Raw genomic sequence first — 21,835 nt, 5'->3', positions numbered from 1 at the left:
GAGAATACTAATGTTTACCTTGAAAGGTGATATAAGGTCATGTCTGCAAAATATTTAGGACAGTTGGTTGCACATGGTAAGCACTTGGTAAATGATACTTCGATTATGTTTTAAACCAGAATGTACTCAATCCAGTCCTGCCCAGAGCTGGTTAGATGTGAGGCCCCGAGGAGATAGTGTGGGCTGTTACCTTGCTTTCTATTAGTCTACAGCTGGCTCTTCTTCCATCCTTGAAGTGATGACTGTTTGGATGCTCTTCTCACCTGTCGTCCCTGGGTTCCCGCAACCTTTCCCACCTAGATCCAGTCAAAGAGACACCCTGTGCTTGTAACAAGAGGTTCTGCTGACTCCCCAGCCTTCCTGTAGTCTTCGCTGGTGCTTCATTTGACAGCACAGTATCCAATATGCAGTTGGGGGTGGAGGTGGACCCCAACCGCAGTGTGCATTTGTGGAGAAGAAAAGTGGTACGATCAGCCTCCCTAATTGCACAGGTTGAAATCTCTAATATCACATGATAATATTATTGGCTAAAATAGTTGGGGCACTTAATTACATGCCAGACCAAATACCAAGCACACAAATGAGCCCTCTCAATCTTCACTGTCAATTGCCATCCTGGTCCTCAACTTAGAGACGGGGAACCTGAGGCTCACCCAGCATCACACAGCTCTTGAGTGTGGAGAAAGGTGTGAGCGTTGACTGGGGAATGCAGCCTCTGGCCCCTGGCCAGTGCCTCCTCACAGCGCTGGGTGTGAAAGTGGGAGCTGAAGGAATTCTCTTTTAGGCATCCACAGGGGGATTGAAGAGGTTAACCACAGGGTTTTTCCTTCGTTTATTGTGTGTGTGTCATGTGTGTCTGTGTGTTTAGCTTATGTGAATTGTAGACTTCAGCTTAGAAGCCAGAGGGGAGAGTAGAACCATTTCAGAGGACCTACCTGCCCGTCAGTCAGCTGGGTTGTTGAGATGAGCAGATCATTGATGCAGGGCTCAGGTGATCCGGGATGTGCCGAGGAAGCTTGCCCCAGTCCTCGAGGAGGAAACTGGGGCTGTCGGTGTGAAGGTGGCATCTCTCTGAACCAGACACCCCCGCTGCTCCACTTTTGCCTCCTCTATCCTTCCGCCCACAGAATCGTGGAAGCAGGCCCTCTCTCCCTGAGCACCAGGATAATCTTACTCCGTCCCGGGGCGGGTTCATTTGCTCTTCTTTGCGATTTCTGTCCAAACTCACACCAAGGAGCTCACACCAAGTGTCACACACTTGACAGAGCCTCGAATTTGGGTCCAAGTTTGCCGCTAACTGTTTAGTGAAGCTCCCAGTGGCCACCTTGTGCAGATGGACAAAGTTGGGCCTGGAGGAAACCCTTAGCTCAGGAAGTGTCCCAGGTGAACTGCCCTGGGGGAAACTGGACCTTCAGGGTGACCGGAGGGACCCCTGCACCCTGGTCGCCAGGCATGGTGGGAACAGTACAGAAGGCTACAGACTTCCCCTTCTACCTCCCCCACAGAGAAGGGGGTCAGGGCCCTAGTGTTGCCACTGTCAGGAAGCCGGCATCCGGAATTGTTAGTAAAACAAAAGCCGATTGCAGGCTGAGCCCTTTTAATCACCTAATGGCGGGGGACACCCGATGCCCAAGCTCAGGTTTCCGAGCCTCGGCCGCAGCCCGGCCACTGTAACTACACCCAAGTTTGGCCCGGCTTCTCCATATTACAGCCACGACACGGACGCACACAATTGAAGTATTTGAGAACAATGAAATATGCATAGCTATCAGTGACAGCCCCATAAAGTGCAGCAATTAGCTGCGTAATCCGAGAGAGGGAGCCGGCCCTCGGCAGCCCGTGGCTCCCCATTAGTTAAATGCATTTTGTACGTCCTCATCCCATCAAATCAACTAACACTTCTTTTAATTGGTTCATGAATTATACAGCCACCCCGCATTATAATTTAATCGCCTGTAAACATTCATAGGGCCCCACTGTAAAGCGTATCGCGCTCATTAATTCGTTAATTTCAGCAGATGGAAGGGGAGATCGGATGAACGGTGGCAGAACAGAGCGCCTTGGGCAATGGAAGAAGGAAAAAAAGGTGGGGGGCCGTTTAGGTTTTTTAAGGCTGTCAGAAACTCAATCTGTGAGCTGTCAGCAGCCTGGACCCGTCCCCACCCCCTCCACTCCACCGGCTGCGGGAAGTGACTGGCGGATTCATACGGAGGCTTGTCAACCGTCTTTAAACATCAAGCCAGCGGGTAAACCGAGCCCAGTGTAAATTAATTCTTGTCTTACGGGCCCCCCTTTCTCTGTCCCCATGAATATTTCATGGCGGGCAGCATAAATATTAATTCTAATAGCTCTGCACAGTGGTTATTATTTCTGTTTTATGACAAATATTCATAAAATATTCAGGACCCTTTTTTAGAACATTTACACACTTGATTGTGAATTTTCTCAGTTTCCTGGGGACACTGTAAACATATTGGGGTTCTCTTGATGGACTTTTCCCCCTTAATTAATACGACTGGTTATTAATATTTAATCAGATTTAGGTTTTTTGAGATGGAAAACCTATTAGATTGGAGGGCTGAAGGGCATTTTTTTCCCCTTCAGTCTGTAAAATGGGAGATTTCTGCTACCGACAGTCTGTTTCTCTTTGACACCTGGGTGATCTGACGAAGGATAACCTCGCCTTTTTGTTTTGAAAACAATATCTATCTTTTTTGCATGTGTCTGTTCTCCTTTTACTTTTTAACCAAGGGCTCTGGCGGCAACCCAACTTACTGTAATGAAATTCTGCAGAAGATGCCACTGCAATATTTATGCAAGGATTTAACATAATTTTGGAGTAATTAAAGTGTGGGTTTAACAAACACGGTGGCAGATTCCTTAGGCAAGGCAGCTGCGATTGGGGATGAAGGATCTTTTGGAATCCACATTATTTATCTGTAACCCTGAGAGGCAGCTGTGCACAGCATCTCTAGGGAAACAAACTGAGGAAGGGGTCCCACCCCTGGGGAACCAGATGTCCTTTAGGTGATGGAAGACACAGATAAGGTGGTGGCTTTGGCCTGAAGGAGCCTGAGGTGGGGTCCAGCGAGCCTTGAGGATGGGGGGTACATAAGCAGTGTTGACCCCACCCTACCCCACCCGACTAGCTCTCCTCCTACATTTCTTCAGGGTTCACTTTCCATTCCCCGAGTCTCACCAGAGGCTTCAGGAATGCTCTAACAGTTACAGGGAACCAAGAAAATTATTTTATGTACAGGAAGATAGCAGGGAAGGAAAACAGCATCCTAGAGTCAGCTGGACCTGGAGCCCAGCCCGGATGCACCACTTAACCTCTTGGGGACCTGAGTTCTTTCATCCTTGAAAAGGGCAGGATCATGGAACCTGGGTCATATACTTCCTACAAGGATTAAATGGGACAACACGCATTCGTAATATGCTTAGTACAAGTGCCTGGCACGTACTAAGTATGTAATTTTGCAAAGATGGTGATGATGATGATGATGGTGATGGTAGTGGTGGTTAATGAGAGGCAGAGGATTAAAATTGAAGCCAAGAAGTAAAACACCTTTAGAGGGGCCGGCCCCGTGGCCGAGTGGTTGAGTTTGTGCACTTCGCTGTGGCAGCCCAGGGTTTCGCCGGTTCGGATCCTAGGCACAGACATGGCACCGCTCATCAAGCCACACTGAGGCGCCGTCCCACATGCCACAACTGGAAGGACCCACAACAAAAAAATGTACAACTATGTGCCACGGGGCTTTAGGGAGAAAAAAGAAAAATAAAATCTTTAAAAAAACAAAAGAAACAAAACACTTTTAGAGAGGTTCACGGAGGAAAACTCCAGCTGTGGAAAGGGTTAAAGCTTCTTGCAGCCCCTTCAAGCCCAGAGTGGGTTCTGACCGTGGGTAGAGAAGGTGTGTGGCTGAGGAGCGCTGGGATGTGCTTATGTAACTCTTCACCAGGGACAGATTTTGGTGCATGTTTGTCACTGATGGAGACTGGCTTTGAGAAAAGAAACCTCAAAATTAGTTTAGCCACCCCTCCCTCTGCTCCCCATTTCCGGGGACTGGTGACAAGGAAATGCACTTGTTTCCCAGGTGGCCCAAGGGCCCAGATCTTGCACACCCTGCTTTCTGGTCCTTAAAGCAGATCCCTGCTCCTAGAGCAGCGCCCAGGGTGTCTGCCCGATGGCAGCTCAGACGAGAGGAGGGCACGCGGCAGAGGCCTCCCTGGCAGAGCATGTGCCCCATTCCCTGCTTCACATCCCTTCCAGCTGATTGCTGAAAGTGGAGAAAGACGGCATTGACTCCGGCTGGCTCTGAACCTGGGCGGCCGTGCAGCGCAGCCCCAGGGAGCTACAGTTAAATCGCACATCCGGGGTCTGTGGTTTGTGCTGGGCAGGGAGACGCCAAGGCTTCCTTGCCTCCTCCTTCTTTCCCCAGATTCACAGTGGAGTGCTGCGACCAATGGCTCGGACACTGGAGTCGGCCGCCTGGGTTCAAGTCCTGGCCCCGCCACTGTGATAGTCAGGGTTCTTCAGAGACGGAACCAATAGGATGTGTATTGTATATATAGAAAAGACGTATTCTCAGGAATTGGCTCGTGTGATAATGGATCAGGAGGCAGGCCCGACCCAGGTGCCACTGGCCCAACAGGGAGATCCAAAGCCAGGTTGCCTACTCAGGGAGGGCTGCACTGGGCAGAAAGTCAGGCCCTGGTACTGCTCTGTGCTCAGTCACTGGGCAAGGACCACCTCCAAAAGGGTGTGACCTTGCTCAAAACCTTGGGGTAAAATGTCCATCAACTGGTGAATGGATAAACAAAATGTAGTTTATCCATAACGTGAAACACCATTTGCTCATAAAAGGAAATAAAGTTCTGACACACACTACCAGGTGGATGGACCTTGAAAACATCAGGCCAGTGAAAGATGCCTGCATGTGGGCCTGCGTGGATATTCTGTGTTATTACTGTGCATTAAGCACTTTATATGGATTGTCATGTTTAATCCTTAAAATAACTTTACGAGGTACTCTTTTTTTTTTTTCCCTTTGTTCTCCTAAGTAGAGACTTGGAGGGCCACACATCGTGTGATTCCTTTTATGTGAAATGTCCAGAATAGGCAGGCCCACAGGGATAGAAGGTATGTGGTCCAGGGGAGGCGATGGGAGGGGCTGCTCACAGGCAGAGGGTTTCCTCCGGGGTGATGAAGTGTCCTAAATTTAGAGTGTGTTGATGGTTGCCCAACTCTGAAAATATACTAAAAATCATTGAACTGTATACTTTGAAGGGGTGAGTTATCTGGGTAAAGATGTTTAAAAACAGGAATCCAGGGCTCAAGTCCCTGAAGATACTTAGAGTGGGAGACCGTCAGCTGACCACACTCCTTACAGCTGAGCCACAAATTCTGTCCTGAAGGGGGATCTGATGGATCATCTCAGCGTCGACCACACCACAAGGCACTGACAAACTGTTCACCAGCTCAGATGTTCTTTTGGGACTGTTGCCAACCACTGGATCTGAACTGGTGTCCACACAGGCGTACCCCAGTGTTGATCTGTGTTGATCAAGGTTCCCACTGTCAGAGGGGACCCTAAGCCAGCGGTTGTTGGGGTAGCTACAAGTGCTCTGAGTATGAGGTAGAAGGTGTAGTTGGCTTTGGCCACCAAGAAAGATGGTGGGTTTCCTAGAACACACAAGAACTTCCTGCACAGGAGAAGACCAGCCAGGCCCCCTCAGGCACAGACACAGAGCTGAAAGGTGACCAAGGGAAAAGAGAGCAATGAGTGTGGCTGCCCAGTGGCCCCTGAGAGTCATTGTGGCTCCACCAAGGTGAGTGCCTTGTACTGATGGCTAGCTTACTAAGTGTGCACAGGCATAAGAGATGTCGGGGAGAGGGCAATGTTGGGAGAGTTTGGACCCAGGGCTTGCCTGGGGCCGGAAGAGATGCTCACCAGAATTTTTAAAGTGTTCTCCTATGCCCCACACACCCAGGCTGAGAGCCACTGGTACAGATGGCGCCATGACCTGGCACAGACTGACCAGTCTTTTGGTGGGTGTTTCACTGTGCCCATGATCTCCAGAAAATGGGGGGCAAGGGCAGTCCCACCCCCATGGCAGGGGAAGACTGGGACTACCAGGTGCCAGGAGCCTTGGGGACAGGCAGATGGGAGCGAGGGCTCTCAGGCTGGGGCCCTCAGACCCGCAGTCTTCTGAGAGTAGGACACTCACACCAGATGCCACCTCAAAGAAGCGCTCCCACTGGACACCTGGGTCTGTTAGCTCTCCCCTAGCCCTCCCAGCATGGCAGCTAATAACAAAGGCCTTGTTTGAGAGTGCTGCCCTGAGGGTGAAGACCACCACTCATCAGCCATATTTCCCAAGGCCTGGGTGGGGTCCTGTGCCTGGCTCCCTGTGCGGGGGAGGCATGGGGCCCCCGAGGGGGTGGGATGCTTCCAGCTCTGGGCCTTGATTAGGCCAACACATGCAGGCCTCTGTCCTTTGTCTCTGAGTGCAGAGGAGGAGCAGGCCACGGGCCAAGTCCCGCATGTCGTGGGTTTCTTCCTGCGGGCCTGCTCATTCTGGGTGTTCTGAGAACGCTTTATTCTCCTTGCATCCCACCTCCCCCAAAATGTCTGTTTCCTGTCTTGCGTACCTGGAGATGGTTCAAAGCAAAGGACTCAGCCCGCTAGACATGGTCCCTCAGCCCACAGTGGTCTGTGTGATGCAGACAAACTGCAGCAGGTGGTTAAGGGCACAGGTAAGGGTGCAGACAGGCCTGAGTTCAAGTCTCTGCCACTTGTTAGCCATGTAACCTCGTGCAAGTGCCTGGTCTTTCTGGGCCCTGTCCGCTTCCTCTCGTGAAAAGTAGGAGTAATGCTAGTACCTATACCTCATACGGGTGTTGTGAGGGTTCAGCAGGACAGCACGCTTACAATGCCTGGCCTAAAACACAAGGCCTTGATAGAGAGGGGCTGTCTGAGGCCGGCCCCTTTCCTGTAAAATGGGAACAGGAATCCCTTCCTTGTGGAACGCTTGCACCAGCCCTTGAGATCCTGTGCACATCTCTTCCCAGCTCCACGTTCAGTGACGTCATGTTGGCAGCTTGAAATCGGCTGTTGGGAGTATTCACATCAGGGAAATTGGCAAATGCTACAAATCTGGGAGCCCCTGCCTGCCCCCCACCGCTGCAGACCACTGTGTGAGGCCCAGTGGAGAGTGTGTCTCCCACCTCTGTAAGGGGCCTGTTCTTCTGCCTCTACCTCCTGACTCCGCCTCCATCTGCCACCCTGCCCTTCCTCCCCTCGGAGCCTGGGCCTCTTTCGGATCATGCACACAACATTCTTTCCTCTCTGCTTCCCGTGTTAATAGAAGTTGGCTTGAAAAAATAAAGGAAAACTCTGGTTTGTTTCTCCTTGCACAGTCGTATAATATAAAACATTTTAAAAAGAAAGTGGAGCTAAAGATAAAAAATAAGGGTTATCCATTATTCTTAATGTTCAGTCTTTTTTAGACAGTTTTTAAATGGGATAAAACAATACTGCCTGATTTATAATCTCATTTTTCCCAATTAACAATATATTGTGAACATATTTCATGTCATGATTTATTTGTTGTAATAATGTTCACAAATCACCAAGTGTGTCTCGGGATCACTTCCTTTAGAAACTGTCTTCACCTCAAACAAGAGGGTCCCCCAACGGGAAAGTTCCTGACCTCCCCTCCCCCCATCTGTGTTAGTCAACATTCTTCAGAGAAACAGAACCAGTAGGATAGAGAGAGAATGACTGATCGATTGATCATGAGGAGCTGGCTCACGAGGCTGTGGTGGCTGAGGAGTCCCACCGTCTGCCATCAGCGAGCTGGAGACCAGGAGAGCCAGCAGTGTAATCCAGTCCAAGGCAGGAGAAGACCAATGGCCGAGCTCAGGTTGGCAGGCAGCAAGGGAGGAGAGCGGGAAGGGAATGAACCCTCCCTTCCTCCACTTTTCCTTCTACTCAGGCCCTCAGTGGGTTGGATGAGCCACCCACACTGGGAAGGGCAGTCTTGTGAATCCGCTCATTCAAATGCAAATCTCATCCGGAAGCACCCTCGAGACACTCCCAGAAGTAATGTTTAATCTGGGCGGCCCATGGCCCCGTGAAATTGATGCATAAAATTAACCATCACACCATCCCATTTTGACTAGAAATGCACAGGCGTTTTGTTAGGATAGAAAACTAGTGGTCTGAACAAAGTGTTATTTGCGTTCTATTGTGAATGCTTGAATTTACCCTCAGCTGTACAGGATGCATTTATCGTGATCAAGTTGTACTGATTAAATAGACCACAAAAGCAGGCACCGGTTTGTTTTCTTTTTTTAAATAATAGTAATAATAATAAAGTCTGACCAGTCATTGGGAATAGACTTGAGGACATAAAGACGCCCCTGTTAAGATACTTAAAAATCTCAGGAGCTGCCAAGAGCTCAGAACAAGTCTTTATCTTGTTGACATGGCTTCCTGGGCCCAGGGACGTGACATCTCAAGCACATTGTTTCCTGCCCCAAAGCCAAAGTCTTGTGCATCCTCATGGATGACTTGCACAGGGGGAGCCTTACCAGAAAGTTCTGCCCCTACTGTACCCTCTACCCCTGCTGGATCTCCCTACCCCTTCCTCATGCCAAGGATGGGCCAGGACGTCTTAGGTCCACTGGGAAGTCTGCTAAAGGATTTGCTTCTGAAGTCCTGGCTAGCTTTCCACTGTCTACTGTCATTTTTGCCTTCAACTCATTTGCCTTTCTCTTTGGGAAAAGTTTGCAGAACTTTCTGACTTTCAATGATTTGCGTTTTGTGATTGTCTGGGGAGTGTCTGGGTGGCAGTGTGCCAAGGATTTTTTCTCTTTCTTCCCCGTGGTGAAGGAGGCAGAAATTTTAAGATGATTTTAAAATGGAGAGCGACTGTGCAAGAACTTGATCCTGGGGTCATTCTCCCTAAACCAGACTGCTGCGTTTCGTACGGCATGTGGTAAGCTGCCAGCAGTGCGGCTAATTTCCCAGTTAATGACAGTCAGCGAGAGTGTTCTTCTGGCCCCTGGAGAGGTTTTAGACGCACGCAGGGGAGATTTGCCACTATCAATTATGCCTAGTTTTAAACAAGAAATGGCCAGCGGGATCCTCTTTTTTTAAGGAGCGGGGAACGGGAAGTGGGGGAATACCGCAGGTGCCCCCTGAGGGCAGGTGGGAGGCACCGGGTTTTAAAATGAAGTGGAGATGTTTGGCCTTTAGTTTTCAAATTGGACTCTTGTCGGAGCAAAAAAATGTACATAGTAAAAATTTTAAAATTCTGGCCAGTACCTTTTCCAGACTCCAGGGAGGGCTTGTGTCCAAACTCTGTCCAACATTGTGCTCTCCACTGCACGGTCTTTACAGCAGCTGTGGTGGGAAGCTGCAGCCTGCACCTGCGGCCCAGGCACCTGCGGGGGGGACCAGGAGGCCGGTCCCGTTGAGCTGATGGGTGCTTCTCTGTGAGGAGGAATTAGGCCTCCCACGGCATCACGGTTGCTTTCCTCATGTGCTGACATCCACCCATTAACGGACTATTTGTTTAGCATTTACCACACACCCCAGATGCAGCATACAGCAGGAACAAGGCAGCACCTGTCCTCAGACCGCTCACTCCTCGTGTGCTCAGAGTGATGGGGATTTTTAGGCTGCTTAATTTTAAAATGGCTTATGATGAGGATTTTTAGGCTGGTTAGTTTTAAAACTACAGATGAGATTCAGGCTCCAAGGAGTGGAATTTGTTTGCCCCTTTGTTGGGAAACATTTACATTTCTAAGGGAAACCTCTATCTGTGAAGATGCCTCCCTCTCTGTGCCAGGAAGAGGGGGGGATGGTCTTATCTCTAGAGGCTCTTGGTCAATGCCAGAGGCAAGAACTTAAGTTGGTTGCTGTCTGGCAATCTCATGTAACTGGTTTAGGGTGGTGGCGTCTAACCTTTCTAACCTTTACTTAATCCGATTTGATTCTTGTCTAAAAGTCATGGGATCACCCAATGACCAGACCCCACCCGCACTGATACCATTTTAACTTTTTTTCATGTTCTTTCCTTTGTCTTGTAAAGAGATGAATCATATACCTATGCCTTATAAAATTAGCCCTAACCCTCAACTCGGGGCAGCAGCAGGAGCTCTGACTGCCCGTGGGTCCTGTCCCCACGCACCAGCTCTGCCTGCCCATGGGTCCTGTCCCCATGCCAGCGGGGGCAGCAGCAGCGGCTCTGCCTGCCCATGGGCTCTGTCCCCATGCCAGCGGGGGCAGCAGAAGCGGCGGCAGCAGAAGCTCTGACTGCCCATGGGTCCTGTCCCCATGCTATTCCACACTATTTTCTAAATAAAAGAGCACTACTGCCAGATCTTGAGAGTCTAAGAAATCTTTCTTTCGACTCCTCGGCTCACCGACCCCGCATCAAGAGGGGTGTGGGGACCCAATTATTCTTTTTTATGTTCCGAGAGTCTGTGCATAATTCACTTGCACCTCCTCTCCTGACTCTGCAAAGTCCCCTTCTTCCTGCCACTCGCAGCTCAGTTTCATCCTTCGTTCCCATTAGCTTCCTCCAACAGCTTGCCTGTTCCTCCCTGCCGTCCCCAAATGCAGTTGTCTCTAGACGCGGACGCTACCGCGCTCTGCCCTTTGACTAGACGGAGGCCATGACAAGTCTGTAAAAAATGATCGCTCCTGCTTTGTGCTCTGTGAGCACCCCACAGGTTGCCACTGCACGAGGACTAATTTCGCAACAGCGTCTCTGTTACACCACCTTTCTTTTTTTTTTTTAATATTTTATTTTTCCTTTTTCTGCCCAAAGCCCCCCGGTATATAGTTGTGTATTTTTAGTTGTGAGTCCTTCTAGTTGTGGCATGTGGGATGCCGCCTCAGCATGGCTTGATGAGCGGTGCCATGTCCCCACCCAGGATCCAAGCCGGCGAAACCCTGGGTCCCCCCGAAGTGGAGCGCGCGAACTTAACCACTAGGCCACAGGGCCGGCTACACCACCTTTCCAATGTGTCATGGGCAACCATTTTAGTTAAAGATGAGCAGACCATCCTAAGTGTTCCTGTACGGTGTCATTCTCTCTGGTTCCCTGCTTCAGTGGTGGTCACTGCAGACTGCCCCTTGAGAGAAGACTCCTTGATTCTCCGGAAGCCCAAGAGTTGCTACAGCTTGCCTGTAAGAGGGCGCTCTGGGCGTGTGCTCCAGCCCAGAAAGGGCTCTGAGAGACAGAGGCAGAGTCTTCATTTAAAGCCCAGACAGTACCCTGCCTTCCAGGAGGCTCAGCACGGCCCTCCAGGCTTTGAAAGAACTGGGGAAGGAGGAAGCCCTTTGAGCCTTTTTCAGGAAACTGTTTTCCTAAACCAGACTTTCCCAATTCGATTATCAAGTTTGGAAATACAAGGTAGTAAGGGACCTGTTTGTGCCCCGCCCCGTATGTCATTTGTGGTGCATATAGTTCACATTTTTACGTGTTCTGGATACAAATCCTTTATCAGATATGTGTTCTGCAAATACTTTCTCCCAGTCTGTGGCATATCTTTCATTTTCTTAATGCCTTTTGAAGAACTGAAGGTTTTAATTGTTAGACTTTTAATGAAATTTAATTTGTCAATTTTTTCATTTATGCATCGTGATTTGGGTGTCATATCTAGGAAATCTTTAACCCAAGGTTACAAAGATTTTCTTCTAGCAGTTTAATAGTTTTAGGTTTTATATTTAGGTCCATGATCCATTTTGATTTAAATTTTGTGTATTGTGTAAGGCTTGGGTTAAGATTATTATGATCATTATTTGCATATGGATATCTAATTGTTCCAGCACCATTGGGTAAAAAAACATCTTTCTCTATTGAATTGCATTGGCACCTTTGTTGAAAAGTAATTGGCTGTGTTTGTATGAGTCTATTTCCAAACTGTATTCTGTTCCTTTAATCCATGTGTCTAGCCTTTCACTAACACTCATACTGTCTTGACTATTGTAGCTTTGTAGTAAGCCCTGAAATCAATTTGTTCTTCTTTTTCAACATTGTTTTAGTGATTCTAATTCTCTTCCAGAAATACCCTCCATATAAATTTTAGAATTAACCTGTGTAGAATATTCAAAAAACCTTGCTGAAACTGCATTGATTCTATAGCTCTATTAGGGAAGGAGGGACATTTCAATAATATTGAGTCTCAGAGTCCATGAACATGGTATAGCTCCCCATTTATTTAAATCTTTGATTTGCTTCATCAGTGTTTTGTAGTTTTCATCATGCAGATCTTGTACGTATTTTGTTAGCTTGACACCTAAGGATTTCATTTTTATACTATTGTAAATGGTACTTTTAAATTTCAGTTTCCAATTGTTTATTGCTAGCATCTTGAAAGTCACTTTATTTTTTGTATATTGATTTTGTATCCTGTGAACTCACTAAACTTACTTAGTCATAGTAGCCTCTTTGAAGATTCTTTGACGATCATGTCATCTGCAAATAGAGACAGTTTTATTTCTTCCCTTTCCATTTGTATGCATGTCATTTCCTTTTCTTGTCTTGTCGCACTATCCAGGACTTCCAGGTGATGTTCAGTAGGAGTGGTGAGAATGGACGTCCTTGCCTTGTTCCTAATCTTAGGGGGAAAGCAGTCAGTCTTTCACCACTAAATATGATGTTAGCTGTAGTTTTTTGGTAAATATCCTTTATTGGATTGATGAAGTTACCTTCTATTTTTAGTTTGCTTAGAGTATTAATCAGGAATTGATGTAAAATCTTGTTAAATGCTTTTCCTGCATCTATTGAGGTGATTACATAGTTTTTCTTCTTTAATTTACGAATGATATGGTAAGTTACATTGATTGACTTTCAAATGTTGAACCAGACTTTCATTCCTGGGCTAAACCTCACTTAGTTGTAATGTATTATTCTTTTTATATATTGCTGGATTCAATTTGCTAATATTTTATTGAGTATTTCTGCGTCTGCATTCATGAGGGATGTTGGGCTATAGTTTTCTAGTGTCTTTGTGTGGTATCAGGGAAAGATGGCCTAATAAAATAAGTTCTATTCTGTCCTCTTCTACTTTCTGAAAGTTTGTATAGCATCGGCGTTATAGTTAGTGTGGAATTAGTACTATCCTATGGCTCATATATTTTGGTTCATCCCTTTTTTATATACATGTGTATATTCAGAAGCTCATTAAATTGTAAGTTTATTCAAGGCCAGAGAACCATCCCCTCCCCCCGCCTTCACCATAATGCCTGTTAACTACATCATAGTGCTTATTTTTTCTTGTGGTAAAATATTCATGACAAAGTTTACTATTTTTTTTTTCTAATTTTTCTAACTTTTTATTTTTATTTATTTTTTTATTAATGTTATGATAGATTACAACCTTGTGAGATTTCAGTTGTACATTTTTGTTAGTCATGTTGTGGGTACACCACTTCCCCCTTTGTGCCCTCCCCCTACCCCCCCTTTTCCCTGGTAACCACCGATCAGATCTCCTTTTCAATATATTAACTTCCACCTATGAGTGGAGTCATATAGAGTTCGTCTTTCTCTGACTGGCTTATTTCGCTTAACATAATATGCTCGAGGTCCATCCACGTTGCTGCGAATGGGCCAATTTTGTCTTTTTTTATGGCTGAGTAGTATTCCATTGTGTATATATACCATATCTTCTTTATCCAATCATCAGTTTCTGGGCATGTAGGTTGGTTCCACGTCTTGGCTATTGTAAATAATGCTGCAATGAACATAGGGGTGCAAGGGACTCTTGGGATTTCTGATTTCAGGTTCTTAGGATAGATACCCAGTAATGGGATGGCTGGGTCATAGGGTATTTCTATTTTTAACTTTTTGAGAAATCTCCATACTGTTTTCCATAGTGGCTGTACCAGTTTGCATTCCCACCAACAGTGTATGAGGGTTCCTTTTTCTCCACAACCTCTCCAACATTTGTCGCTCTTGGTTTTGGATGTTTTTGCCAATCTATCGGGTGTAAGGTGATATCTTAGTGTAGTTTTGATTTGCATTTCCCTGATGATTAGCGATGATGAACACCTTTTCATGTGTCTATTGGCCATATTCATATCTTCTTTTGAGAAATGTCTGTTCATGTCCTCTGCCCATTTTTTGATCGGGTTGTTTGTTTTTTTGTTGTTAAGCCCAAGTTTACTATTTTAACCATTTTTAAGTGTACGGTTCAGTGGCACTAAGTACATTCACATTGTTGTGCACCGTCCCCACCGTCCACCCACAGGACTTCTTTCATCGTCCCAGACTCGAAGTCTGCACCCATTGAACAGCAACTCCCCATCCCCACCCCCCAGCCCCCTCCCGGCCCCACCATTCTACTCTATGTCTCTATGAATTTGACTACTCTTGATACCTCATACAAGTCGAATCATACAATATTTGTCCTTTTGTGTGTGACTTGTTTCATTTAGTGTAATGTCTTCCAGATTCATCCATGTTGTAGCATGGATCAAGATTTCATCCCTTTCTAAGGCTGAATAATCTTACACTTCGTTTGTCTACTCATCCACTGATGGACATTTGGGTTGTTTCCACCTTTTGGCCATTGTGAATCATGCTGCTGTGAACTTGAGTGTGCAAATATCTGCTCCAGTCCCTGCTTTCCCTCATTTTGGGTGTATACTCAGAAGTGGAATAGCCAGATCATATGGTAATTCTATTTCTAAGTTTTTGAGGAACTACCATACCATTTTCCACAGCAGTTGCACCATTTTACATTCCCACCAGCAGCGTGCAAGGGTTCCACTTTCTCCTCATCCTTGCCGACACTTGTTGTTTGCTGGCTTTGTGATAATCGCCATCCCGAGGGGTGTGGAGTGGGATCTCATTGTGTTAACGTGTGGTGCTTTGTGTAGAGTTTTGCACACAGTGGAGGTTTACTGGTTGAGATCAAGAGGCTAACCAGGGCAGGCCCCTGCCTCTGGACACGACCGAACACTATTTATTTAAAGTCATTTAGTATACATCATGTCTCTCAATTTACCAAACCTATCCATGGATCCAGAGAAAGTTCCATCCCTCAGTTTCTGGTGAATTGAGCTCTGGAGCCGGGGGTGAGTTTCACGGCCTTTGAGGAGGAAGGCTTCCTTTGCTCCCCAAACAGAGCCCCAGGCAGCATGGCCAGAGGGACAGAGGAGGGTGGGTCCAGATCGCTGCTGTCACTGGATATCTGACGCCAATGCCCTGGGCGGCAGAGTGAGCCCTCACCTCTCTGGGACTCAGTTTCCCCACCTTGTACACTGAGCACGTTGGATCAGAGCAGTGGTTCTCAACCTTTGCTACATACTATAATCACTTGAGGAGCTTTAAAAAAATCTCCATTCCCAGGCCACACCTTGGGCCAATTATAGCAGAATCTCAAGGGGGTGAGGCCCAGGCCCAGTATTCTCAAATCTTCCCCAGTGGTTCCAGGGTGCGGTCAAGGGTAAGACCTCAGAAGAGAGCCACGGTTCCCACGCCTGCCTGAGCCTGAGAATGCCCTGAGCTGCTGAGTTACAAACACGAGTCTCCCAGCCCCGCCCCTGCAGGTTGTGGTTTGGTGGCTCTGGGAGGGGTTCCTGGAACCTGTATTTAGGATAAGCCCTCCAGAGGATTCTCATCATCAGACAAATCTGGGAACCATGGGATCAGAGTGGCCCTTCTCCCACTGTGATGTGCGTACGAGTCACTGTGGATCTTATTAAAGGTAGACTCTGATTCAGTGGATGGGCTGTGGGGCTGGAGCTTGCAAGGGGTGCTGATGCTGCTGGTCCGGGGACCCTACTTTGAGTAGTGAGGGATTACAGGCCTCCCAAGGTACCTTCCACCTCCCTCCTGAGGCATCCACCAGCCTGAGCTTCTGCAATCCCAGAGCAGATGTGGCTCCCACCCCTGGTGAATCCAAGCACCCCCTTTGCTCACACACCAGGAGGGGCGCTGCCCGGCATGCCCTGCTTCCAGTGTTCTTTGCTTTCACCGTGCTGCCTTGCCTGGCTCTGTTACCGTAAATGAGCACAGAATACAAAACACTGGCAAGTGGGGACACACGTAGGGCAGCATTTCTCTGTGGAGTGGCTTGGGCTGCACCCGCCACCTTGCTCTGGCGCTGTGGCACCATTAGCCTGGCTAATCAGAAGCTTCCAGCAGGGAAGCACGGTTCCTCTCCAGCAAGGCTTTTCCCAGCAATGCATTTCAACTTCCAGTTTGGTGTCCCTGTGCTTCTGATCTTGCCAGCCTTCCACAAGCCGTTGAATGACGACAAGCGGTCTTGAAATGCTGGGTTAAAAATCTTTCAATTGTGGCTTGTTTGTTTATGAAGCAGCGTCAATTATCAGGGATTTCCAAACTGCCTTTTCTTCTACTGGCGTCGGCATCCAGAGCGTCACCGTCAGCCGCCAGCCTCGGTGACAGCCGTGTTTTGGTGTTGCTGTTGCTCACAAGTCCTAGGTGTGAGGGGGGGCCAGCATGTTTGGAGTGTAAGGGATAAAAGTGTGTTGAAACCCCTGTGCTCCCCATGTTCAGACGCTCCCCGATCTTGCATGTTCTATCTGGTGGCTGTTACTTTGCGGCATGTTGTGAATGGATATTATATGGAGAACGTGTGCAGGGAACAAGTGGATTTTAATGGCTCCTCCCTGGCCCCCAGGCTGCTGGGAAAGCCACTGTGCTCGCTCTGTGGAGGGGCGGCTGCAGCTGTCAGCAGGTACCAGCGAGGGGTTTCTTACAGCTGGGCAGAAGTGAACCTCAGCAAACAGTATGGACAAAATGAGAGAGGGAGGAGAAAGACAGTGGGAGAAGCTGGCCTTGAAGGAGAGAGAATGTTTGGTTCAGAGACTCACAGTTTTTAAAGTTCACACATTTTCCGGAAGCAAGTAGCATTGGAGAGACTAGATATATTAGGTGTCCTTTGGATAACAATTGCAGGAAACCCAGCTCAAACCAGCAAAAGAAATTTTATGTGCTCATGTCAGGGAAACATTGAGGAGTGTGTTGGCTTCAGGCACAGCTTGATCCAGTGCCCCAAACAGTGTCTCTCGCCATATCTCTGCTCTCTCGGGGTGGGCTTCATTCTCAGGTGGGCTCTCTCTGGATGCAGGCCCCAGGCAACCCCAGGCTCCCATACCATTAGCTTATCAGCCCCAGCAAAAATGAAGCTCCTTTCTCTCTGGCAAGCTGTGGGGCAGCCTCTCATTGGCCTGGCTTGGCTCAGCCTACATCCTGATACGATGCCTGTGCCCAGGAGGAGCCGGCACTTGGATAGGCCACATCTGGGCCTCCCACATGCCCAGCCCTACAGCCCAGCGGTGAGTTAACTCCAAACGAGTCACAGGGATAAAGGGCATCAGAGTGGCTCCCCAGAGGAATCAGGAAAGTTAACGTGCATCTATCAGTAGATGGAAGCAGCGTATGGGGACTGCATGCAGTATGTGGGCAGCCCAGCTCTGTCACATCCGCATAGTCTGCCAAGGCCGCAGCTTCATCTCTCTGCAAAACACAGGGTTATGACTCAGACCTGTGACTCATGATCATTTTTAAGAACTGACACCCTAGGGGCCGGCCCTGTGGCCGAGTGGTTAAGTTCACGCGCTCCGCTGAGGCGGCCCAGGGCTTCACTGGCTCGGATCCTGGGGGTAGACATGGCACCACTCATCAGGCCACGCTGAGGTGGCATCCCACGTGCCACACCTAGAAGGACCCACAACTAAAATATACAACTATGCACTTGAGAGATTTGGGGAGAAAAAGCAGAAAAGAAAAAAAAAAACAAAAGAAGATTGGCAACAGTCGTTAGCTCAGGTGCCAATCTTTAAAAAAAGAACTGCCACCCCTTTGAGAATCTTTTGAGAAACATGGACCCATCCCCTCCCAGAAAACACATGTAGGTAAGAATTTGTATCTAATTCCAGAGGACCCAGGACCTGCAGGGGGCCCTGGTTCAGAACCCCTGGGCCAGGTGTTCCCCAAGGCCACCGATTCCAGTCGCTAGGGGAAGACTGGGCTCCCTCCCTTACCTGCCAAACGAGACGCTCTGGGCCAGGGGCGTCAGTATCCTGCATCACAGGCTCCCCAGGGGATTCTGGTGCAATTGGTCGCTGAGAATTAGGGAAACATGTCTAAGATCCCTTCCAAACCTGGAATTTAGCATCATTCTCAACTCTGCCAGTTAGTGGAGTCTTTTGGCTGGGATGAAAAAAAATCAGGCAGTAGGCAGAGAGAGTTTAAATAGAACACTAGAACTGTGTGTGACTAATTCAGTATTCAGGCCTTCACATTTATTCATGGGTGTCAGGACACTAGTTGGGGCTGGTCATTGCTCTGGGCCTACGAGGTGACACCTGGGCCTAAAAGGTTAGTCCAGCTACGATGAGGACCAGTGTCCCATTGGACCCCCCAAAGCTTGGTGTCTTGGGAGCCCGATCAACATGTCTGGTGAACTCCCAGGATGACAGTGAGGGGCTTCTCTTGTTCACTAAGTTGGAGGAGCCAGAGCCGCCATCCTAAAAAGACTCCCACCCTGAGAGCTAAGGTGGGAATCTTGTTTACGTGTGTTTTTATTGTTAACTTAGATGTGCTTCTTGCCTGAGTTTACTTGAAAGTGAAATGAGCAAGGCTTTGGGTGTACAGGGGCTGTTTGTTGTCACTGATGTCCCCACTGGAAGTTGCACATATGAGTCATCGAACCCTGATGTCAACAATGACAACTCTATTAAATGTCATGTCTCAGTTCCATACATTGGGCTGGTACACATGCGAGCTTACTACAGTGCCTGGCATACAGCAGGCACTCAATAAATATATGTATGAATTAATTAAAGGACAAATGAGTAAACAGTAAGTGAGCAATGGAATATTCCAGAAGTTACTTTTTAAAAGCAAACTGAGATGGTTTAACGCTAGAAGACAGGGCCTGGATTAGATCCGTGGGCAGGAGCCACGAACACTTGGGCCCCGGCCCCCAGCCTACCTCTCCCAGCCAGGGCGACAGCACCTCTCGCCTGTCCTGTTTGTCCCAACCCTGGCACTGCTGACATTGGGGCAGGTAAGTCTGTGTGGTGGGGGCTGTCCTACACTCCGACACACTGTGGGATGTTTAGCAGCATTCCTGGCCTCTGCCCCAGTTGCGACAACCCAGATGTCCCCATATATTGCCAAATGTCTTCTCGGGGCAAAATCACCCCCGATTGAGAAGCTCTCTCCTCAGGTTTTATATAAATATGGGGTTCCAGTGCCAGAACAGGGGGATGAAACCATCTACACTGGGGTGCAGGAGACATATTCCCAGGCCCTCTGGCCGTTATCGGAGGTGAACGCCGGGGCTTTCCCACTGGGTTCTGATTTGGGCCGTTGACCTTGGAGGGTCCTGCTCCCTTGGGTCTGGGCTCCTCTGTGAGGGAGCTCAGGATGACCAGCCCTACCTCTCCAGGGAGGGCGTGGGGCAGTCGGGGAGCCCAAACCCTCGGGGAGGGTGTCCAGCAGTGGCAGTGACTAAAGCGTGGCACTAGCTGCTGGGTTCAAGCTCCGGGTATGCACACGCCCTGCATGGAGCTCGCCACATACTCTGTCTCGTAATCTTCAACACTGGGCGACTCTTAGCCCATTTCACAGTTGAGGAAACTGAGTCCAAGAGAGGTTGTGTTCACGGTCCAAGGTCACACAGCAGGTTCATGGTGGAAGTGAGATTCTAACCCAAGTCCACGTGACTCCAGAGAACACGCTGTCCGCCCACAAGGACGGGCTCTGCTCCCCAACAGCTCACCAGAAGAATGACCCCAGGGAGTCCCACCCCACCAGTGATGGGGGCTGGGAGCTGTCCCTGAATCAGGGCTGCAGAGAGCTTCCACGGCAGGAGCCCCACCTGCATCTATCCCCGGGGACCACCGAGAGTTTGGTACCCCGGGGCCCCCGAGAGACGGCTCCCAAGGCTCCCCCCACGTGCGTGCGTGACATGATGCCCACCTGGTCTCAGGGACGAGAATCTAGCCTGCAATTCTCTCCAGCTGACCGTGGGCTGACTGTGGGCTGACCGTGGGCTGACTGTGGGCTGACAGTGGGCTGACTGTGTGCTGACCATGGGCTGACTGTGTGCTGACCATGGGCTGACCGTGGGCTGACTGTGGGCTGACTGTGGGCTGACCGTGGGCTGACTGTGTGCTGACCGTGGGCTGACTGTGGGCTGACAGTGGGCTGACTGTGTGCTGACCATGGGCTGACCGTGGGCTGATTCTTTCCCTGCAGGGTGTTCTTCCTGAATGTGCCATTCGATTCTGTCCTTGAGCGGCTGACCCTGAGAAGAACCGATCCCATCACGGGAGAAAGGTTTGTGCCAGGCTCCCGGTGGGTGGCCATCTGAGGGCGCCAGGAGCCAGGCCCCGCTAGGGAGCCTCCTCTCTCAGTCTGGCTGACCGATGCCACGGCAGGATGGCTCCAGGGGTGCCACTGGTGACTACTGACAGAAACTCTAGAAAGGGGGTTCATCCAGCCAGCTCCTCTGGCAGCGTCTGTCGATCCTCTGCCTGGACGAGTAGCCAGGAAATTAATGTCCAGGGCTCTACAGAAATTGGCGGAATGTTCACCCACTCTGTCTGGGTAACAGCTCTGACTCAGCATGTGAAATGGTGCCTTGGGCAGGTGTCACCTGCGCCCCTCACTGGGCCTTTGCCCTCACTGCAGTGCGTCCCAGGCGTGGTTGCTGTACAAACACATCCCCATGGGAACCAGCTCGCCTGTGAGCCTTCCCACAGTTACGAGGGGGAAATTCTGGTTTTGCTTTCCAGTCTGACCAAGTGCAATCACTGCGTTTGTGTTGAAACATGGTTTAAAGTTCCCACAGTCACGAAGCGGTGGAAGCTTCCGTCCTCCCTGGTAACCAGCGACTCAGGAGTGGAGCAGGGAGGGGCAGGAAGGAAACACCAGGCTTCTTCTAAACTATGGGCTCCTCTCGCATCCTTGCTGCTGGGGGACATCTCTCGCTGACCCATGTCAAGCATGATGACCCTGCCCCTGGGGTCTCCCCCAACAATGACTGTCTGTGGCACTTCCTGTCATCCCCGCTCACGTTTGTTGTGATAAAGCCCCATCTGACTGTAAGCTCCATAAACAGAGTCAGCGTCTGCCTTGCTGACCGCTGCATCGTCAATAGCAGGTGTCCTGCCAGACGCATAGCAGATGCCTCAGAAATGTTGTTAGGAAGCAAGAAGAAAGGATGGGAATGAAGGAAAGGAATTGACACAATGTATCTTTCTATTCTGTCCTCCTATTATTGGTCTGTATCCCTCTCCCCTGGGCAGGGACCATGTTTTGGGTCTTTCTGTAGCCCCCGGACCCAGCTGAGGGTGTGTACACAGCTGGTGCACAGTAAATGTCTCATGGTGGTGGTGCTGGTGACCAACTTGGTCAACAGGAGGACAGAGGGCCCCTTTCTCCCCTGCCCTCTGGGCTGGACCACGGGTCACCTGCTTCCCCTCCTCTCTCGTAGGTACCACCTCATGTACAAGCCACCCCCAACCACGGAAATCCAGGACCGTCTCCTGCAGAACCCAAAGGATGCCGAAGAGCATGTTAAGTTCAAAATGGACCTGTTCTACAGGAATGCTGCAGAGCTGGAGGAGTTCTATGGGCAGGCCCTCACTATCAACGGGGACCAGGACCCCTACACGGTCTTCGAGTACATAGAGAGCGGGATCATCAATCCTCTGCCCCAGAAAGTCCCATGAGGGCTCAGAGCCAGGAGCATCCCCCAGGGAAACAAAGTCAACCCCCACCCCAACCTTCTGGAGCCTCAGCCAGGCCAATAAAGAATGCTGGGGCA

General features: G+C 49.3%; 1 protein-coding gene across 6 annotated transcripts in view; it reads left to right on the top strand.

Moving 5' to 3' along the window:
- Window positions 1–21,835, top strand: part of AK8 (adenylate kinase 8) — a 132,205-nt gene extending 110,370 nt beyond the window's left edge. For all 6 annotated transcript variants that reach the window (XM_070251989.1, XM_023629214.2, XM_023629220.2 and 3 more), the window contains 2 exons: window positions 20,263–20,343; window positions 21,503–21,835. In XM_070251989.1, the coding sequence (XP_070108090.1) occupies window positions 20,263–20,343; window positions 21,503–21,740 (319 nt within the window). In that variant the 3' untranslated portion in view covers window positions 21,741–21,835. The remainder of the gene's footprint in view (window positions 1–20,262; window positions 20,344–21,502) is intronic.

The sequence above is a fragment of the Equus caballus genome, chromosome 25 (assembly GCF_041296265.1).
Source record: "Equus caballus isolate H_3958 breed thoroughbred chromosome 25, TB-T2T, whole genome shotgun sequence".
NCBI classification, from domain to species: domain Eukaryota; kingdom Metazoa; phylum Chordata; class Mammalia; order Perissodactyla; family Equidae; genus Equus; species Equus caballus.
This window is presented reverse-complemented; position numbering and strand designations above follow the sequence as displayed.